The sequence below is a fragment of the Astatotilapia calliptera genome, unplaced genomic scaffold (assembly GCF_900246225.1).
Source record: "Astatotilapia calliptera unplaced genomic scaffold, fAstCal1.2 U_scaffold_93, whole genome shotgun sequence".
NCBI classification, from domain to species: Eukaryota; Metazoa; Chordata; class Actinopteri; order Cichliformes; family Cichlidae; genus Astatotilapia; species Astatotilapia calliptera.
Genome location: NW_020535837.1, coordinates 14,259 through 35,310, shown reverse-complemented (window position 1 = coordinate 35,310; position 21,052 = coordinate 14,259). Strand labels below are relative to the sequence as shown.

Genomic DNA, 21,052 nt, shown 5'->3' with positions numbered 1-21,052 from the left:
AGATGTGATTAAAATACATAACAACGGCCTGTTGATTAAACACACAAGCACTTGCGTACACATTTAAGACATGAGACACACTAATTCCATCTCTTAAAATGTGTCTATAGGTGAGACGCTTTGCCTTGATTGGACGGTCCGCCGCACCGCCAAATGAGCTGGCCTCGGTACTCAGCTGGACTCAGCTGGGCAGGGAAAAAAACCAAGGACCAGACAGAGCAAAAAAGGGCATTTAAAGAGACAGCGCTGTGCAGATGCATATTTGGTAAGTTTTACAGTTTATTGTAATAGGGATTAATTGATCTGCTGGGTGCGCTTCACATTTCCTATGTCTGGTTTTTGCTATATTACTTTGTCTTTCTTAATAACAAGACTTTCATGTCCGGTTAATCTGGAGATGGAGTCTTTGGTCTTTGGCTTGTTTTGTCCTCAGGTTGGACACTTTGTACAGCCCATGACACACCATGCTAAGACATATCACATTTTCAGCTCATAGCTCTTTGGGAATCAAATGCGGCAGTTTGTTGATTTCCCCTTGGTGACTTTCATGTTTATCAGCCTAGGAGTTTACATACTTTCTCCCTGCTGGAGAGAATTAAGAAGAGCTTATTCATGTGCTCTAATTCACTTTTTTGTCTTTTATGTGTGTGTGTCTATTTTTGTCCTGATCTGTTGGATGTTGAAAGTAATAAGAACTTAAGCAGAACTGCAGCTCTGAACGTCTGATAGATACACAAACATCTCTCTTCACAAAAAACATTCGATTATATTCACTTCAGTTCATTTTTATTTATACAGCACCAAATCACAAACACAGTCACCTGAGAAACATTGTAAAGTAAAGACTTTGTGATAATACAAATTATTACAGTAACACTGAAGACTTCCAGGAGACTGAATACAAGATTGCTTTGTTTCATTATAAGAACGTTTATTTCTCAGTTGCTTTGATTAAATCAGACCGAGTTTAGAAAGAGGCGAACACTTCACTGATAATGGAACCCTGTGTTTTTCTACACTGACCATCACTGGTAATATTTTCACCGGCAGAGTCTTGGTGCCAATGTATGGAAAAAGCTTCTCAGTGAAAGTGTGTTTGAAGGTGTGTATGTGTGAGTTGGTGTCCAGATCAAAAAACGAGAGCTTCCTCCTGTCCCAGTCCAGCTGAACTCGGAGTCTTTGGAGCGTCTTCACTGAGAGAACTTTATCTGGAAGCGGTGGAGCGGATGCTGTGTATTTTCCATCCTGGTGACAGAGTTCCCAGTATCCAGTGTGTATATGTCCCTTTCTTTGAACAGACTCCTTTAGTACACCGAGACACCAGACTCCATCATTTCTAACCTCAACATCCCAGCTGTTAATCCCCGAGTCGAAGCCCTCAGAGCCCAGGATGACAAAATAGTTTTCTATCCTCTCTGGGTTGTCAGGAAGCTGCTTTCTCAGTCCCACACTCACACTGGTCAGATCTTCAGACAGGATGAGTTGTGGATGAGCTGAGTTTGGATCCAGAATCACCGGAGTGTAGGAGACCATCTCCCCCATTCTGTTCCAGATGTTGTAGGTCAGGTTGCCCAGGTGTTTGGCCACATCTATCAGAGCTCCAGAGACCAGCTGTGGATCCTCCAGCAGGGGGCGCTGCTGGATTCTTTTCAGTGCAGCATTGTAGTTGTGCAGAAATGAGACATCTTCAGCTCTCAGTTCCTCCTCTGTGGCTCTGATTGTTTCTGAAAGAGTTTCTATCTCTCTGCTCAGGGCCCCAATCTTTTCCTTTATTATCTTGCATTTCTGCTTCTTCTCGGCCCTCAGAGCAGCCAGCCTGGCCTCCTCTTCCTTTTTTAGAAACGTGTGAAGTTTCTTAAACTGCTTTTTAATCTGCCATTCTGTGTAAAAAGCCTGGATCTTACTTTGGAGTGCTGTCTGACTGTAATTTTCTTTAACCTGTTCAAATAGTTCCAGTTTCTTCTGTAAGGGCTTCAATAATTCCTGGAGCTCCTTCCTGTAATCCTGTGCTGCTTCATCAATGGGTCTGAATCCGTGACTGTTGTGCACTTTTGAATCTCGACAGATGAGACATGCTGGCTGTTGATCGTGCAGGCAGAAGAGTTTGAGTTTCTCAGAGTGCAGACTGCAGAGAGACTCCGACTGTGAAGGTTTTTGAACTCTCTTCATTAAGAAGGCCTCACAGAGGTTCTTTAACACCAAGTTACAGGGCGGATCGTTCAGTAAAGGAATCGTCTTGCATATTGGGCAGGATTTTATTTTTATCTCTCTCCACCACAGCTGCAGACAGTCTTTACAAAAGCTGTGGCTGCATGAGAGGACGACAGGGTCTCTATAGATGTCGTAGCAGATAGGACAGGAGAGATCTTTTTCAGTCATTTTGCCTACAAAAAAAAAGAAAGAAAAAAGAACTCAGTTTAAATGTGAATCCCAAAAGTTGGCAGGACTTAAAAAATCTCCTGCCCTCAGGCAGCATTGCATTAAAAACAGGAACAATTGTGTCGTGGAGATCACTGCATGGACTCAGGAATACTCCCAGAAATCATTGTCTGCGAGCACAGTTTGCTGTGCCATCTGCAAACGCAAGTTAAAGTTCAGTCAAAGCAGCCATAACTGATTATGATTCAGAAAAGCACTGCATCTTCTGGACTGACAAGGAGAGAGACCATCCAGCTTGTAATCAATGCTTTCTGATCTATGGGGGTGCATTAGTGCCTATGGACTTGCAAATCTGGAAAGGCCCCATCTGCAGAAAGGCATATCGAACAAATGCTCCCATCCAGATGATGTATTCAATGCAACGCACAATTAGATCTGCCTCAAATTAATTTACTGATGTTAGTAAGATCCTGCTTAAAAATGTCCTATTCCTTCAGCAGAGACTCTTTATCACACAGCATACTGGAATCAGTGAAGATGTGCTACTTCCCAACAACTTTAAACCACTTTGGTGATCTAACCAGGCAAATCGAATACATTTTTATCCCAGATAGTGAAAGCCCTTGGTCCTCTTTCAGTGTATGTTAAATCCTCTATCAGGAATTTAAGTTTCACTTTTGACTCGACTCTCACATTGGATGGGCATGTGAAAAGTCTTGTTTTTATCATTTAAGAAATGTGGCTAAGTTAAGCCCTATTTTATCTCGCCCTGAACTAGAGATAGCTATACGTGCATTTATTTCCTCATGCTTGGACTATTGTAACTCTTTGTTTATGTGGTTGTGCAAAACGCTGCAGCTATAGGCTGTTGACAAAATCCTCCAAGTACTCACATGTGACACCATTGCTATTTCAACTACACTGGCTTCCTGTTGAATTTAGAGTCCATTTTAAGATGCTGGTCTTGACATTTAGAGCCTTGCATGGACTGGCGCCGCCCTACATCTACGATCTGCTACAGCCCTATGTCCCTAGCAGGTCCCTGAGGTCATCTGATCAGGGCTTACTTGCTATAAAACAGACTAATATGAGAACTAAGGGTGACAGAGCTTTTGCCACCTTTGGCCCCGAGACTGTGGAATTTCTCCCTCATACATTAAGAACTGTGGACTCAGTAGTTGTTTTTAAAAAAAACAACTCAAAACTCACCTTTTTAAAACTGTTTTTGGTTAAATTGTCTGTTTTACCTTTTTATTATTTGTTATCTTATGTGCAGCACTTTGTGATTCTGAAAGGTGCTATATAAATAAAATTTTATCTATTTATTATTTATTTATAAATCGAGAACAGCCATCAACACTAAAATCTCTGGCTCAGTAGAGCCGGCTAACCCATTAATCTTGCTTCATAGTTAACCTAAGCACACCAGACACAGGATGGTACTGAGTAAAGAGACAGTACTGTAGACCATTTCACTCAGTGTCCATGAATTAAAGTAGATGCACAAAAGAGAAATATTTATTTAATGAAAACATAAAACTTTTAACTGCAGCTCACAAATCTGCAAAAAAGTTCAAGTCAAGTAATTTCTTTTTTTAATCAAAGGTAAAAGTTAAATATTTAGAACTACAGTGACAGCGATCTATTCAGAGTGTTTAGATTTGCATTGTATAATGAGGAAGCTTCCTGAAACTTACTTCCTGAGCAGCAGGTTCAGATGTACCCCAGCCTTCCTCCGTTTCAGTGTTCCCAGCTTTCTTCCCCCAGCAGCTGTAATTCCTCTGGTTGTGTCTGCTGCTGATGGTCAGTTTTAACGCATTGGTGACAAAATGAAGCTGTCATGTGATTTATGTCCACATCGAAAGAGGAAGACAAATAGCAAGTAACATTTCCCTATATGTGTACATTTCTGCCATTCAAAGATGTTCCACTTCAGCAATTCATTCTGAACAAACATTGTGATTGAAAAGACCCATTTTCATGTGTTATTAAGGATTTTACTACAGATTCTAACATATCATATAAAATGAGAGCTTCCCTGATTCTGTTGTTGCCTCTAACAGCCTGTGAGGAAGCTCCCATGTAAGGGAGGTTATTTTTTTGCCAAAATCTAACCGATGTGATGCCGGTGGTTACTTATGGGTGAAAGTTGAGTAATAATGACTCAGAAGTGCAGTCCACTAATCACTTCCTTTGACAGACTCCCAGCTCTCCCCACAACATCAAAGCACACTCTATATAAAGGCAAGAAAGTGAACACTGATGTGGCTTCAGAGGATTTAGATGATGACAGTCTAGCAGAAAGAGCACTCAGAGGTGTACTGTGATTCAGGTTTAAGTTAAACAAGTTCTCTTTGTGTGAGCTGGTTCAACAAAACCTAAAATCTTGATTAGAAACAACACACAAAGAAGGGTGTTTGAAACACCAGTGGACTCTTCTTCTACACATAACTGAACATATGTACCAGAGCACCAGAGAACCACCTACTTCAGTCAAAGATATTACCAAGTGAATGGGACAATACTGATCTGTGAAGATTATGAAAAATATAATAGCAAAAGTAGATAAAATAATTAAGCTCAAAACCTAATAATTTTTACAGCTTTTTTTTACTTCAGGGATAAAAATAAAAACAAATTAATTGCAGTTTAAATTAATTTCATGTTTTGGAGGTAATTTGTGAATGAGGTTTTCCAGACTATTAAATTACTTGAGCCCACTAGTATTACAAAAAACACTTCTGTCCCCTTTCAAATGTCATATGTAGAATTGAGCTGGACAAACTTCTTTATGAATCATCTGTCAGTCTGAACACAGCCAATTTCTAATTGAATTTTCTAATTGCAAGTTAAAAGTGTTCTTTCCTTTAATTCCCATATTTATTACATCTGTGCAGTCTGATAATGTGCTGACTCTGGATTAACCCTTTCATGCATAGTGGTCAGTCACAGCTATTCAAAGGCTGTTTTCTTGTATTTGTGTCAGTGTTGATGGTATAGTTGCGCATAAACCACTACATTGGACACTGATGTGTCACACCATGCCCTGCCACCAGTGGGTGGCAAACATGTACTTTTCAAAAGACTCTTTGAAAAGTACATTTTTAAAAAATGAAGTTCACAAATCTTTTTTTCTTGCCTAAAGATGAATAAAAATACTTAACATTCCTGCCTGAGGTTGTCATAATTCATGCAGTAAAGGGTGTTTTCACACCTGCAGTGTTTAGTCGGTTTAAATTGAACTCTGATTTGTTTTCCACCTTGGTGTGGTTTGTTTGTGCAGTGTGAACACAGTAATCACACTCAGGTACGGACCAAAACAACAGGAGATGAAACATGTGGATAAAGGGTCCACATGCTGTTCCACTCTCACAGTCACTGGTAATATCATCTGTGGTTCTTACTTTGTGCAAATACATGAAAACAGTTTTTCGATGATCGCGTGTTTTGATCTTCAGGTGTAGATGAATAGAGTTTGGATGAAGAATCACAGGAGTGCAGGAGCCCACCTCCTTCATGTTGTTCCAGATGTTTTAGCTCAGATTGCCCAAGTATGTCATGTCAAGCTATGTAGCAGGCAGGACCCAAACTGAGGACTCAAAAACATGAGGGGTGAAGCATTTTATATGTAAACTTGTTTACTTTAAATAAAGTTAAAAAAAAAATAAAATAAAAGCAGTTTTATTAAACTTACAAACTTAATACAAAAATAAAGCAAGTCCTGGGGAAACAGGTGGGGAAGGAGAGACAGGTGAAGACAATCTAAGTAACAAGACAAGGCGATGCACTGTCAAACTAAAACAGGAAACATACAAAAAAATAAAAGTAACTAACCAGGGAAGCCCAGAAACATTCACTTTCATAGATTTAATTACTTAAACTTGCAAAATACTGAGATAATTTATCATATTCAAATAAATTAAAGGACTGTTGGAGGCAAAATGTGAATGTGTTTTTTGTTTGTTTGTTGTTTTCAAACATGAAATATTAAAATATTGGAACCACTTCAGTGGTTTAGTAAAAATCTATTTAAATACTTACCAGTTTGAAAAAAACACAAAAAACTTGTTTTTCCCCTTTGCTATATAATTTTGGTGTCACATTTGACACTTAAGTGAACAAAAATGAATATAAAGAAGATTTAACAGTTTTACAACAAATTCAGCAGGAGAAAACTCCTTTTATGAATCAGCGTGCCGGCCTGGTCACAGTCAGCAACGCTCAGAGACTGATCCATCGTGACTGACATGAAGTTAAATGACATAAAACTGTGAGTTTTGCATTTAAACCAGACACTGTTCCAGTGATTTTGGCTTAAACTTTAAGTTTTAAAAAAGTAGCATTTAACAACATAATATTTTAGACCAAGGTGAAAGAACTGCTTTTTAAAATTTTAATAGTATTTGGTCAGAACATATTTATATTTTTGTGTAAAGATACTGAGATATGAGTTTTGTCCCCAGTGCACCACACATATACTGGTAGTGCAACATTTGAACAACGACCCTGAACAGGACCAGGACACGTTAATCACAGCAGGAGTCTCAGTGGTGGCGTTCTGTTCATAGCTAAACTTTTACACACAAACACTGGAAACCATGTAAAAAAAAAAATGCCATAAAGATTTTAATGTCACTTATTCACTTTAATGTTGCAGCTAGATATTATTTTTATTATTAATATACTGCAGGGTATTGGAATATAGCATAATATTTATTATGCCTTTGCCATTTAAAATTTCTAGCATAATAAAGCTAAAAATAAATGGAATATATATATTTCCATCTACAAGTGGAGTGAAGTAACAAAGTTGCATAACAGAGATATTTCTGTGCTTTACTATTAATTCTGAAGTATGCAGATAAGTTATATTCCACCATTGTTCCTGTTATTGTTCGTATCCGATGGTGATGGGTACCATGGGAGTATCCATCACCAATGCCATGCATTTCCTTGTTGGACACACCTGTTACTGGCTATCTGTGGATGTGATTCTGATACTCTGACACCCACATTTCTTTCATATGATAGAAATGTTTGATTACAAGTCTATGATTATTTCTAAGCAGACTTCTTCGACCAGCATCTAAACATGCTTAACTACACTGGATATGGATCATATAGTCTTTAGATGCCTTTAAACGTGGCTGCTCTTCCAGTGTTACACAGATGGCAGATGGTAGTATGGTCAGCGGAAGAGTCTTGGTCTCAATGTAAGGAAACAACTTCTCAGTGATAGTGAGTTTGAAGGTGTGTATGAGTGTGTTGGTATCAATATCAAAGAATGAGAGCTTCCCTTTGTCGCAGTGCAGGCGAACTCTGATCCTCTGGAGCGTCTTCACTGCGAGGACTTTGCATGGAAGTGGTGGAGCAACTGCTGTGTATTTCCCATCGTGGCGACTTAATTCCCAGAATCCAGTCTTTAATTGTCCCTTTCTCTTAATTGACTCCTGTAGCACACCGAGACACCAGACTCCATCATTTCTAACCTCAACGTCCCAGCTGTGACTCCCCGAGTCGTAGCCCTCAGAGCCCATGATGATCGAATAGCTGTCAAACCTTTCTGGGTTTTCAGGAAGCTTCTGTTTGCTTCCTTGTCTCACACTAGTAAGATCTGAAGAGATGATGAGGTGTCCTTCAGCGGTGTTTGGATTCAGAATCACAGGAGTGTAGGAAACTGTCTCCTTCATTTTGTTCCAGATGTCGTAGGCCAGGTTGCCCAGGTGTTTGGCCACATCGATCAGAGCTCCAGAGACCACCTCAGGATCCTCCAGCAGGGGTCGCTGCTGGACTCTTTCTGCTGCAGCCTTGTAGTTATAGAGAAACAAAGAGTCATCAGCTCTCAGTTCCTCCTGTGTGGCACTGATGGTTTCAGAAAGAGCTGCTATCTTTTTGGTCAGAGCCTCAATCTTCTCCTGCATCATCCGACTCTTCTGCTGCTCTTCTGTCTTCAGAGCAGTGATCCTTGCCTCTTCCTCCTCAAACAGAAAGTGATGAAGCTTCTTAAACTGCTCCTTAATCTGGCTCTCTATGTACCGAGTCTGCACTACGTTGTGTTCTACAGTGAGGTCACTGTTCGCTTTCACGTATTCAAAGAGCTTCAGTTTATCTTGTAAACACTTGAGAAACACCTGGAGCTTCACTCTTTGATCCTGTGCAGCTTCTTCAATGGGTCTGAATCTGTGGTTGTTGTGTGCTTTTGAGTCTCGACATACGAGACACACGGGCTCCTCGTGGTCCAAACAGAAGAGTTTGAGTTTCTCAGCGTGCAGATTGCAGAGAGCCTCAGATGCTGCTATTGGTGTCTCTGCTCTCTCAGCTCTCTCCTCTACAGCAGTCTTACACAGGTTCCTTAGCACTAAACTCACAGGTGGGTCAGTTGATGAGGGTATCTTCATGCAGAGTGGGCAGGTTTGGGTGTCCTTCTCCTTCCACCACAACTGCAGACATTCTTTGCAGAAGCTGTGGCTGCATGAGAGGATGACCGGATCTCTGAAGATTTCATGGCAGATCGAACAGGTGAGTTCCTTTTCAGACTCAGATTGTGCAGCCAGTTTGCCCTGGAATGGAAGCAAACCCGCAGATGGCTGTAAAAAAGCACCTCTGCGCTCCATGGCAATGAACTAGCAGCAGGTTTAGCAGCACTCCAGTGTCCCCGGTGATCTTTCTGCTGTAGTTGGAAAACTCACGTCTCCTCCGGTTACTTGTCCTAAGCAAACTGAACAGAAGTCAAGTCCAACTTTGACTTATGAGGTATGTTATCTGATGCCTATATGGTCAAAGAACGAGGAAAATACATTTCACAAGGTTGCTTGTCTCATGCAGAGAATTCCCCACATTACTGGGTTATCTGCATCTGACGATTGCTACAGAGCCAGCCTTTGTTTCAAACTGATCAACATTTCTGATATAGGCAGGTATATTGAAAGAGAGCATGCACAAACAGTGAGCTAATTATTTGTTTGCACTGTTATATGTCAGGTTTCCTCCTGAGTACTCCGGCTCTCTCCTCCTCACTGATGTTCTTTTTGGTTTAACTGGTGATTCTAAACAGGTTGTAGGTGTGGATGTGAGACTGTGTGTTTATATCAGCAGTGATGGTTCCTGCCCCTCCACAATCCCAACTCAGATATAAGATGATGTTACATTTCCCTTTGTGTTTGCTTTATTCTCTCCACTCTTTGGTCCACCTGGGGAAAACGCTCTTCCTCTTTCAGATCTTCAGCATCCCCAGTTGCCTGCCTCTTTTTTTTTCCCGAGGCCCTGGTATTATTAATTATTTTTCATTAACTTTCATAAGTAGACCACAATAGCAATGCAAAGGTAAGTTTTTGGGGTGATAAAAATAAAAATATCTATGCTCCTTAGGATATATCTGAAGTCCACTTGGTCTAATAGCTTTCACTGAGAAACAAGATCTCACCACTCAGTTATTTTGGAACTCCTGTCTTCATATGTAAATGAATACGTCCCCAACTATAATTTCAATGGTCACTGGGTTGAAAAAAATATGCATGAGTTAAAAGGTTAGACCAAAGATTATAAGAAGGAAAAACATGACTGAACCACAGTTCACACACCAAAGATAATCTCTTTCGTAACATAGCTACAGTCAGACACGGCTGCACAATCATGTGGTGTGGATGTTTTTCTGTGGGATTTTTGATTTCTATCAGAAAGATCCTAACTAATCCTAAATCAAATCTAAGGACTCTGCTCTCCAAGGTTCCAAGTGTTTCTCAAGCACCTGCTCATTTATCTCTAGAGCCGCATGAGGTCAGAATTCTGAACTGAAGCCAAAAGATTAGAAAGCCCCGGATAAAGTGGCTGCAGCTTTCTGCTGGGTACCAAGAATCCACAGATTATTGTAGAACTTACACTGGAGTCACCTGAAGAGTTCTCTCTGCTTTGTGGAAACCCAAAGTCTCATTGTAGATTCCTTAACTGGTTTATTGGCTGAACTTTGAATATCAGCTGTCAGTATTTATTTTAGCCCAACGTGAGTTTTGGGCCTCCACCTGCCCCCTGCATGTGCAGACTTTTGTTTTTCAAATTTAGTAATCTGGCACCAAATCAGTGTGAAAACACCAGCATGGAGAAATAGAATAGACGAGTCTAAACCAGCACCCGGAGTTTATTAATCAACATTTATGACAATCACGGATCAAACGTAACGTCGGCCCTTGTAAACCCTGAACTTTAATCAAACTCGTACATACACGCAGTATCAAAACAACACAGAGATCCTTTTTCACGAAACAAAATCTGAGCAAATGTTTCAGTGCAGCAAATAAATACACCAAAAATGAATCATTGGCATTAAAACAGTTGCTATTTGCCCAAAACAAACAGACTGTTGTCATGTTACTGGGCAGTGAGTGGGTGCAGTTTACAGACACAAACACAGGATGTGTTTTTCATTTTAATGTAACTGCATGTTTCCCAACATCTACTGAAAGCAAACATGGTTGTTCACAGGTGCCGATAAAATTATTTCATGTTACAACGAGAAATCATCAATGAACAGAAAACAAAACTTTGATTTCATGTCCCAATTCCACCATACACGGTTTCTGAGCAGAGTCTGAGTTTGTAGTGAAGTCACACCAGCAAAGTGACTGAATCAGTGTTCAAAGTGTCGCTGTGGTTGAATCTGGCTGCAGTTTGACAAAAACCTTTGAACAAAAAGAACAACTTCATTCAGAAACCGAGTGCAGTTTCTCAGACACTCGTACCTGCTAATTAGTGCTTAGTACAGGCAGATATTAGTATTTCATTCACCAATGCTGAAGCACACTTGCTCCTTGCTCCACAAGGCACCAACAGCACAAACACAGTCGAAAGGTCCGGTTCAGACTCAGTTAGCCGAGGTGACGCCTGTAACTCTACCTGCCTGAGAGTGAAAGCAGCAACAGCATCAAACTTTAAGCCAAATAAAAATTAAACAGACGAGTCATTAAAAATACAAACACCTTATGAAGGAGGAAACTAGTTAGCCAAAACCATGGATGCACTTGTCTGTAAGCATTTTTATTTGTGCTGTAAAGCTGGACATTTTAACATGGGAGCCTATGGGGACTGACTCATTACAGCCAGACTCTAGTGGACATTAGAGGAACTGTTACAGAACGAGTGTGTAGAGTGGATTTGAGACACTGTCTTATAAACATGCATGTAGTCGTCCTTTCATCTGCGAAGATGTTCAGATTGACTCCACTCATACGTCAATATGGTAAATATAAAGGACATAAAGATGGAAAATAAAACAGCTGGTTTTAATTTACTTTTTAAATATAACTAATTAACCATTTGACACTTTTTTGCCTGTTGGTACCTTAATATTCACCAAACAGACATCAGAGTTCATATTTTAATGTTAATTACAAATTTGATCTAAATAAATAACCTTGATGACATGCAGAAATACGAGTAAAGCAGGCATTCATTTGGTGAATTATATGAAAGTGGAAAACACGAGCTCACTGCAGCTTTAACTTGGTCCAAAACAAGAAGAAGAAGAAGAAGAAGAAAGGCCCTTTACATTTCAGACTCCGCTCCTCTGTGATATTTAAATCTACAACCAAAACCATCATAAATATTTGGATCCATTATTATGTGTGTTCTTCCTGGGACCAGTCTCCAACCCTCCACCGAAGCTTAATGATGATTATCTGTTTCTGCTCTCCAAACATGCCAAACTCGAGCGACTCAGTTGTCAACACATTCACTGCAGTCTTCGTTTCCTGCTCGGTAGTTGTTATTATCTGATGTTTGACAAACGCAGCTTCTCGCCAGAAAAACTTTCCAGTTTCTGATCAAAATCTCAAGTAGTGTTCTGCAACACAATGAGGTTGAACTGGTTTTTACTTTAGATGACTTTAGGTAAACGAGAACTGAAGAGCAGACTGTAAAAGGCAAACACTGTTAAACTGGTGAGAAACTAAAGGTTTCTAAGCTCTTAAAAACAGCTTTTTCTTTCTCCTCCGACCACGACAGATGCCACTTTTAACAAAAAGGCAATTAGGGAAACAGAAACGCGTGCACGTGGGCGAGAATGATCAAATAAAAGAGGTTTTTCCTTCAGCGCGACAGCTGGTGCTTTAAAATAAAACCTGGAGCTGCAAGAACAACAAAGCATCAAAAAATAAACTTTCCCAGAGTGGCTTACAGGAAGTAACCACAGGTGGAGGTTACAGGTGGAGGTGAGGCTTCAGAGTAAGCCACGTGTCGACATCCCACACGTCTGTCATGTTGTATGTTGCAGTGCTATTGTTTGCATGTGACGCTGTACCGTGCGCACGTTCTGCGTGTGCCGTTTTGATCTGTTTGAGGACCACAGGAGGTCTGAAAGTCTTTTACCCTCCTTCAGTTTTTGTTTGTTCCCTCTGAGGATAAAAAGAAGACGAGTTTATTCCTCCCTTGAGTGCAAACACGGGTGCGTTTTATTTGAGAATCAGCGTCGCCTCAGAGCCGTCCTTCCTCTTCAGGTACAGCCCGTTGGTGAGGTGGTGCTCTCTCCTCAAGAAGGCGTAGAAATAATCTGACACCAGCAGGATCTGAAGGGGACATATATTTATATCAGGACACTGAGACTGCACTATCGGGGGGGATTCTTCTTACAGACTGCCTCTTGTAAATAAGATTTTCTTTACTGCCACTTTGAAAGAAGACGTGATATTGAAACAAAAAAAAAATCCCAAATCTAAAAATGGATAAAACTTCATTTAACAGCGTTATTGCATTTATCTTTAACTAAATAAATAAACAGCATTAACTCTGCCCCCCTGGCTCACATGCACACCATCCTACCTGCGCCACGTTGAAGAGCAGAGTTATGGCGTAGTAGAAGTTGGAGTTGGCGCTGCCGGCGTAGATCCAGAGGTGCCAGAGAACTGGGAACAGAGCCGAACAGGCCAGCAAGACACAGGACACCAGGAAGATGTTCCTCAGGACTGAACAGGAACAAAGACATATAATTACTGATAAATCAAATCAAAAACATGAATTAATGAAGCTTTAAGATGCTACAAGAGAAAAATCAGGACTTTCATTTGAGGACAGTTTGGAGCTGATGAAAAATCTCTGACCAATCAGTGTTAAAGATCTTTTTAATTTCATCCTGTATTATTATTTCATATTTATTCTACAGTGTTTCAGAGACTTTGTTTCTATGTTTTTTTACTCTCACTGATCGGCAGTGCTTCTGACCCCAGACAACATAAATTTAAGGTAAATATTCAAAACATTTTTTTTATGTGATGATACTTTAACCAGGATCTGTAAGAGCACAGACTGAGTGGAAATGTTGTCAGGTCCCCCCCCCCACTCACATCTGTGCAGGTGACTCCAGACAGGAAGGAAGGCCAGATAGAGTGCAACGTCTCCCACAGTGGGGTACGACTTAAAGATGGAGATCACAGCTAACTGCATGAAGATCAGGAAGACGGGATGCTCCCTGCAGCACACACACGAACACAGATGATACATCATGTTGTGGTTTTACTCAGGTTTAGGTTATTAAACAGGAAAACTTGGAAGGACCTTTAACGTGAGAATGAGGTGCTGGACTTACTTTAGTTTGATGGACAGAGGGATGGTGTAGAAGAAAACATTAATCTGGAAGACGCAGAGGAAGAAGAGGCGGAAATGTTCAAACATCTCGGCAAAGAAATACCAGAAGAGGCCGATGTTCGGAGTGAGGTCAGGAACCGAGAGACTGGAGGGAGAGAAAACAGTCCCATTAGAGATGCAGACACACTTACAGAGTTTATTCTGTCTTCAAACATCACACGCACTCATTGGAACTGAACAGTGAAAATAAATAAGCTTCACAGCGCCCTCTGGTGGAGTAATTATGCAATAAAAAAGTTGGACGTTTTGCGCAAATATGGACAGTTTCTTCCTCCTGCTGATGCAACACCATGAGATATTTTCTCTTATGCATGGCAGCTCAGAGGTGCTGACAGAGGTGTGTGTCTGATGCAACGCTGATGTGTAAGCAGTGCAGTTCATTACATCGCATTGCTAACAGTGATTATCCTGTGCTGCCTCCTGCAGTCTATCCAGGCAGCTGGAGAGGGTTTATCTAGTAAATTAAGCTAGATATACTTTAGAAGAGTGGTTCCTAAAGTGTGGGCTGGGTACCCCTTGTGGGCCACTAAGGTCCTGCAGCTGGACCACAGTAACAGAAATTCAGTTTGTATGTACAAGTATGCATGTCATCTACATATTTATAAAAAGATATTTATATAAAAGGGGAATCAAGTGGTTAGTTTGTGATATTACTCGTTACTCTGACCTAAATGTATTGCTGAAGTGTGTGACAGGTGGGTCACACACCATCCTTAACACTTTGCACATGACTGTGTAGCATTAACAATTTAAAGCCAACAGCCTGTGTGCTTTATGTTTTTGGAGAAAATTTTTACGTAAACATGACTTTCTCTAACAATTTGTTTAGAGTGAAGATTTAAGATGAGCTCTGTGGGCGTTTGTAAGTGGGCCGCGGCACTCTTGTGTTTCTGCATGGCTGCTCTAGAGTATATCTGGGGTTTTCCACGGTTGCCATTTCTAATTTACTGTAGAAAAGATAATAACCTCATTCATCTAAATTTTTTCTGACAAAAGCCAAAAATCCTCAAATCAACAAACCAATGAACTGATCAAATCTTAAAACCTCACATGAGAATTTACTTCAACACAACAGAGACATCGGTGCTTTTATTTTATGCCAATTCATGGCTTCCAGCTCCTCTCCTGCTCTCTTGGGTGGTTCTAACTGCTGCTTTAGGTCAAGGTGCTCGACTTTGAGGAGCAGCTTGGATTTTGTCGACTCTCGGATGGCTTTAAGAGCTGGTGAGGTTTGGATTTTAGCACAGTCTACGACTGGCTGTCTGAGACATGAATAATCCCGAGTGAGGCCAAATTCACTCATTTTTATCTTTCTTGTCTTCAGCACTTTTGCCACAAACTCGGGAACGCGTGCCTGAGAGAAACTACATGAAGACAAAGCTCCTCAGCCCCGCCGTTTCTTTTCTTTACTCACATGAAGCCGTAGACGGAGGGCAGGTAGTCCCAGGAGCCGAGCAGGAAAAAGGAGAGACAGATGAGGACAAACAAGCTGCCGAGGTACATGAAGAGATACTGCACGATGAACCACCAGAAGCTGACCCGATGGAAATTCACTGGGATGTACTGACGCTGGAAGAGCAGAGACAGGGAGGTGGATAAATCCCAGCAATGATGCTCGAAGGAACGGAAACAAACAAGCAAAGGAAAAGACAAAAGAAAAGTGAGAGCAGAGAGAAAATAAAACATTTAAAACAATGAAATATCTGCTTCCATTCATAGATGACAAACCTGCATAAAATACAGCATGGCAGGAGCGCACAGGGTGATGGGATAGATGGACTGATAAGTGGCCAAGCAGAGGAATATGGCACTCAGTAAGACATTTCCTGAAAAAACAAAGAGAAGGCAAATTTTTTAGAACCTGATAAAACCACAGCAAACTTCTAAAAAACGACATTTAAATAAAAGCAAAGTGATTCACGTTCCTCTGATGTAATTAAAAAAAAAGCTTCAGCAGAGCCAACGAATGGGATCAGCAGGAAACAGTCACTTCCTGCTCGGACACAAACACGAGACGAAGATCTGAAGTGTACCTTTTATTGTGGAGAGGAAGAAGAGGGCGAGCACGGCGTTGTTCAGGCCACAAGTCGACTTGGCGACACAGGATAAGATGGTGAACGGGTTCAGCAGGTAACTGTGCGAAAAGAAGCAAAGAACAATTATTAGTAACTAAATAAGTAAATAAACTGAAAACAAACAGGAGAATTTTCAGGAGATACAGTGCGTTGTCCGTTTTCCCTGGATTTTCTCAAATTTAACCTCAGAGCGGAGAAGGTGAAGCGTTCTCCTCCACAAGGTGATACTGAAATTTTATCAATCGTCTGGATGAAGCTTTTCCTCACAGCTATTTACAACATTCACAACTTGAGAGGCTAAAATGTGATTCTTATCAACTGGAAATGATCATTATTTTATAATCTAGTCATTGTTACGTCCCTCTGCAGCCCCTAATCTCCTCAGTGTGTTCAGCTGGTGCTAACTGACCACACTTAGTCAGGTGTGGATGAAAGCATACCTGCAGCAGGCTTTTAGTGAGGCTCACTAGTCTTTGCCTGGGTGGTAGCAGCCACTTTAGCCAAGATAAACCTCTTTCTCACTGACATTCTGGTGTTCGTCTCCTTATTTATGTTTTGGCTTTTGAGTTGGGACATAAGTGGGGGCTCATCCGGGATCGTTTGGACATTTTTGTGGAGACTGAATTTTTGTGTTTTGTGGGTGAGTGATGGTGTTCACTGTAATTGAGCAAGTTTATATGAATTCATTTTAGACCCCGAATTCAATTCAGTTTTATTTATACAGCATCGAATCACAACAACAGTCGCCTCAAGAATAAATAATAAACTTCGCAGCTGGAAGAGCCCGAGTGGTGACACCTTTGTTATTCTGGGTAAGAAGATGAAATTTAAGAAGCTGAATCTGGCAGGAGAGAATTTCTATAGGTGCGACTTGTGTGCAGTATGAGTGATGGTACTTACAACATGGCTACTTTCAGAGGGACGTAGTACATTTCTTTGGGGCTTCTGATGAGCTCCAGAGAGTCCATGGGGTATCGGTCGGCCTCCAAAGCAAACTTCTGCTTTCTGAACTGAAATGGCATCAAAGACAAATATATGAAAAAGAAACAGATGCAGACACACAGAGCCCCAAACACAAAGGTCTCACACAGAACACGTGAGCTGAAGTTACTCCTGTTCATTATTAGAGACGCGGTTTGGGAGTTTAGGCCAACCCTACTTCTCTACACATAAGTATTTAAACTGTGTATTTTGATGTGTTCTCACCACTTGTTTGTTGTACTCCTTCACTGCCATGTAAAGAGCCACAGCGGTGATCACGTCGGCCAGCTGAGGAGACAGAAACGGTAAAATGAAGTATGCCTGATTTAACATTTGCTGCATTTCCACTTCAAGGTCATCTCACTCTGATGTCTGCTATTTTCAAGAAGCTCTGAGGGAAATCTGTTCTGACCCTTGTGCCTGGTCCTCTGTGATAAGAGCTGGGTGTCCTCCACTGTGCCCTCCACCCCAAAATCTCTATTTTATGGAAAGTAGCGAGGAGGTTAATGTGGTGAACACGGCTCATGATAAGTGAAGATCGTATTAGTGTGGCCATGAAGCTCTTGTTTTCTTGGTGAGAGTGGAGACACTCTACTTCAGGGCTGAATCTGGTCTCTCAGATGTTACTGGGAATCACATTAAACCTTTGCATTAACGATGAATCCTGGTTTATGAATTCATGTATAATGCTGTGGGCATCGAACATCGAGCACGCTCCTGGTGTCTCTGCTGATGCCTTTGGACTTTAAAACTGTGGATTGACACTGAAACCTGCCGTTCAGGTTCTGGGTTGTGCTCAGAGAACCAGCTCTCATCAACATCAGCCTCAAAAAGGTTTGAGGTTTGTGTGTGGCTTTACAATCAATTTGATCACACTTCAGAGTTTAATCTCCTTCTTCTTTAGGGGTTGTCACAATCATCTGCCTCCATGTCACTCGATCACTAACATCCTCCCTCACTACATCTCTGAATCTTCTCTGTGTCCTTCCTCTTTTCCTCCCACCTGGCAGCTCTTGGCCAAGACCCATATTCCCTATCCATCCTCTGCACAAGTCCGCTCCACCTCAGCCATCCCTCTCCAGTAATGAGACTGCCCCCAAAGAAAAAAATGCTTCAAAATGATGTTTTGTATTCAGACTCACCATAAATGTGATCTCTGCGTAGTCCACCAAAAAGTGAAACATGTAGATGATGAGAGGAGTCTGAAAGGATCAGAGCAGAAGGAGAATTCAACATGAACATCTAAACATCAACATGCCTCATTTGTGGATTTCAGACACATTAAATAATTTTCTGCTGACTCAGATCTCAGTTGTAGAAATACACCACCTATGAGGTGCAAGCATGTCATGGAAAAATCAAGAACCAGGAACAAATGAAACATCCCAGCACGTCTATATAATTAAATAAGACATTTATTGTCCGTTTTCCACCAACACGGCACCTGGAAATGCATGGAACTGGTTTTAGACTGAGCACCAGCACTTTGTTGGTGTGAATGTGACATTCGAGAGGTGGTTTACAGATGCTACTCATCCTTTGAGTCTACAAACAGGCAGCTGATTGATTCTTGTGATCTTGATATAATACATTTTGTGTTTGTTGATTATCTGTGAACAAAGTTTGATGTGCTCACCCTACCCTGCTCTGGATGTTTTAGAGTATCTATTTAATCTCTTAGAAACCTTTGGTCCAGCCATGGCCCGACTCTAAGGAGGCCCCTCCTCACTCAGAAGATCTGACTCTGACACTCTCACTTTGTTCTGATGATGAAGTTCTTGCTATTACACAGCTGCTTAGTAAGCAGTTTCCACCTGGGTGTTATCTGAATGCTGCTTCAGTGGAAATCTGACCTTTTGTTGAAAGAAGTTTCTAGAAATGTTGCCTGTGTCTCTAATCCCCTCCACTGTGATGGTTCACCAAGAAATAAGGAGAATCTAGAATGTTTCATCTTTGTTTTCCAGACCATCTCCTTCATATTTTCCGATTATTTTCAGGTTAATGTACAAATATACATTCAGTGTTCACTCAGACTTTGTAAAAGGTGTTTGTGTTAGAGAGAGATTCACCTCGTGGAAAACATCTCCAGAATATGGTGAAACCCCCAAATCAAGCAGAGCCAAACCTTCAACAACTGCAAAGAAACAGCAAACAGAGAAACAGTTTTATTAAGACTGCTATATTACAATAAAAATCACAACCACAATTATTTTGGTCACTGTGGAAAATGTTTATTTTTGCATTTATGGAACTTCAACTTGGTGAATTTGGTCTGAAATTTCGAGAGTGAAGTGACATTGTAAACTAATTTTTCTCTATTCCACTATCGTTAGAAGCCAAAATCATAAATTCTGTTAAAATCTCCAACTTTTAATATTTTTTTATTAGCACTGGGCTGTTGTCTTTGAATGCCTCCTCTTGACAGTAACAGTTCCAGAGCTTCCAGTTACAACTGAGTAATGAAAAATGCACAAAGTGTTTCTGTGCGAGTCTCACAGCACGTTGGTCATGTTTTGTGTTTTACAGAAAAACCTCAGATTGACTGCAAACCTGCACCTCAGGCTCCTGTCAGGTACTGTGTCATAATATGCTAAATGGAAACTTAAACACAGTCCACTAATATTTCACAAATTCATCTAAAACAAAATCTTTGTCTGTGGTAACTAATGGAAAGCTGATACAAATTTGTCAAATAATAAAGTCAAATCAGTGAGTGCCTCCCACTGTGAACCAGTAGATTTTTTTTGTACATTAATTATTCTCAGATATTTACTGGCCATCGAAGCACATGGGGCAGGGGTATGTGCATTTTCTCCATCACTTTTGAGCCCTCATAAATCAATGATTACAGAAGAGGTAGTCAGTTGCTAAGGGGCAATTAAACAAATATTCATGGGGGTGCACATATTTCAGTCTGTTTGTATACTTTTGTCCAAATTAGGGTGTCTGCACGGTGGTGCAATTGTTAGCACCATCACCTCACAGCAAGCAGGTCCTGAAGGCAGGGGGACATGTGCCTGTTAGGCTAAGTAGTGATTTTAAATTGGCTGTAGCTGTGGAAATTAATTTTTAAACACTTGCTGATGTAACATTATACACACACTATACACGTCAGCCAGATGTTTTACAGGTGTAACGTCTACTTTACTATGCGCAAATAACCCCGTGGAAACGAATGTGGCTCATAGGAGGGGGGTCATTTACAGGGGGTCCACAAATACTAGAGACTGTGCAGATCTTTGTTCAGCCGCTGGCAGAGACTCTGGTCGTCATTATTATTGGTGGTCGATGGATGTTTGACAGAGAAACAACCACTGAGCTCCATTCATTGGAAATAGCAAAGAAACACTTCCCCTACAGAAAGTAAAACGTGTCCGTTGTTAGCTTAATGTCAGTAAAACATCACCGAACTTTCTGAATTTGAGTCTCAGCTGCTGATTTTTGCAGCTGAACCGGTTTGACCGAGTTACCGGATAACAGCGCGGATGAGAGAGAGGTGAGGGGACCCGGACGTGAACGGAACGCAGCGGCTCTAAACCGCTGAACCCGCGCTTACCTCTCTTCCAGGCGGTTATCGGCGACACCACCTCCACCCTCTCTGCAATCAGCTCCGCCAAACTGGACCGGAACAAAGCGGCACGGATCGTAACGGCCACAATCAACAGCAGAGTCAAGGGAGCCGCCATCTTGACAAGGAAGCGCTGTCCGCCCTGCGAGGTGCACGACGGGAAATCAAGTCTCCAAACGTGAAGGAAGGTGGGAGGGAACCAAAAGTCCAGATAGATAGATAGATAATTTTTGGTGCATGTGATATCTTTTTACACGCTTGCTTGATGTCAACTGATGATTCATTTTACATTTGAAACACACTCTCACAAACAGAGTAAGCACACAAAGCGGAACATTTATTGTCCTATAGTTGTTTTCATCCGGAGGCTATTTGAATGGGATCAAAACAAAAAGCCGTACACAGTGAACCACTGCGC

General features: G+C 41.1%; 3 protein-coding genes across 3 annotated transcripts; all 3 read right to left on the bottom strand.

The window, feature by feature from the left end:
• Positions 1 to 894: 894 nt before the first annotated feature.
• On the bottom strand, positions 895 to 2,456 carry LOC113018512 (zinc-binding protein A33-like). Its single transcript, XM_026161579.1, has one exon. It carries the CDS (start codon positions 2,377 to 2,379, stop codon positions 952 to 954), a length of 1,428 nt encoding a protein of 475 aa, XP_026017364.1. The 5' UTR covers positions 2,380 to 2,456; the 3' UTR covers positions 895 to 951.
• A 5,019-nt stretch (positions 2,457 to 7,475) lies between these two features.
• On the bottom strand, positions 7,476 to 8,993 carry LOC113018506 (tripartite motif-containing protein 35-like). The gene has a single exon (XM_026161575.1). The coding sequence runs from the start codon at positions 8,991 to 8,993 to the stop codon at positions 7,476 to 7,478; it is 1,518 nt and encodes a 505-aa protein (XP_026017360.1).
• A 3,232-nt stretch (positions 8,994 to 12,225) lies between these two features.
• Positions 12,226 to 20,920, bottom strand: LOC113018508 (phosphatidylinositol glycan anchor biosynthesis class U protein-like). The gene is made up of 12 exons (XM_026161576.1): positions 20,623 to 20,920; positions 19,136 to 19,200; positions 18,209 to 18,268; positions 17,292 to 17,354; positions 16,986 to 17,095; positions 16,044 to 16,144; positions 15,739 to 15,836; positions 15,425 to 15,579; positions 13,952 to 14,095; positions 13,710 to 13,834; positions 13,189 to 13,331; positions 12,226 to 12,935 (listed from the first exon to the last, which is right to left on the bottom strand). Exons 1-12 carry the CDS (start codon positions 20,750 to 20,752, stop codon positions 12,822 to 12,824), a joined length of 1,308 nt encoding a protein of 435 aa, XP_026017361.1. The 5' UTR covers positions 20,753 to 20,920; the 3' UTR covers positions 12,226 to 12,821.
• Between the last annotated feature and the right edge of the window lie 132 nt (positions 20,921 to 21,052).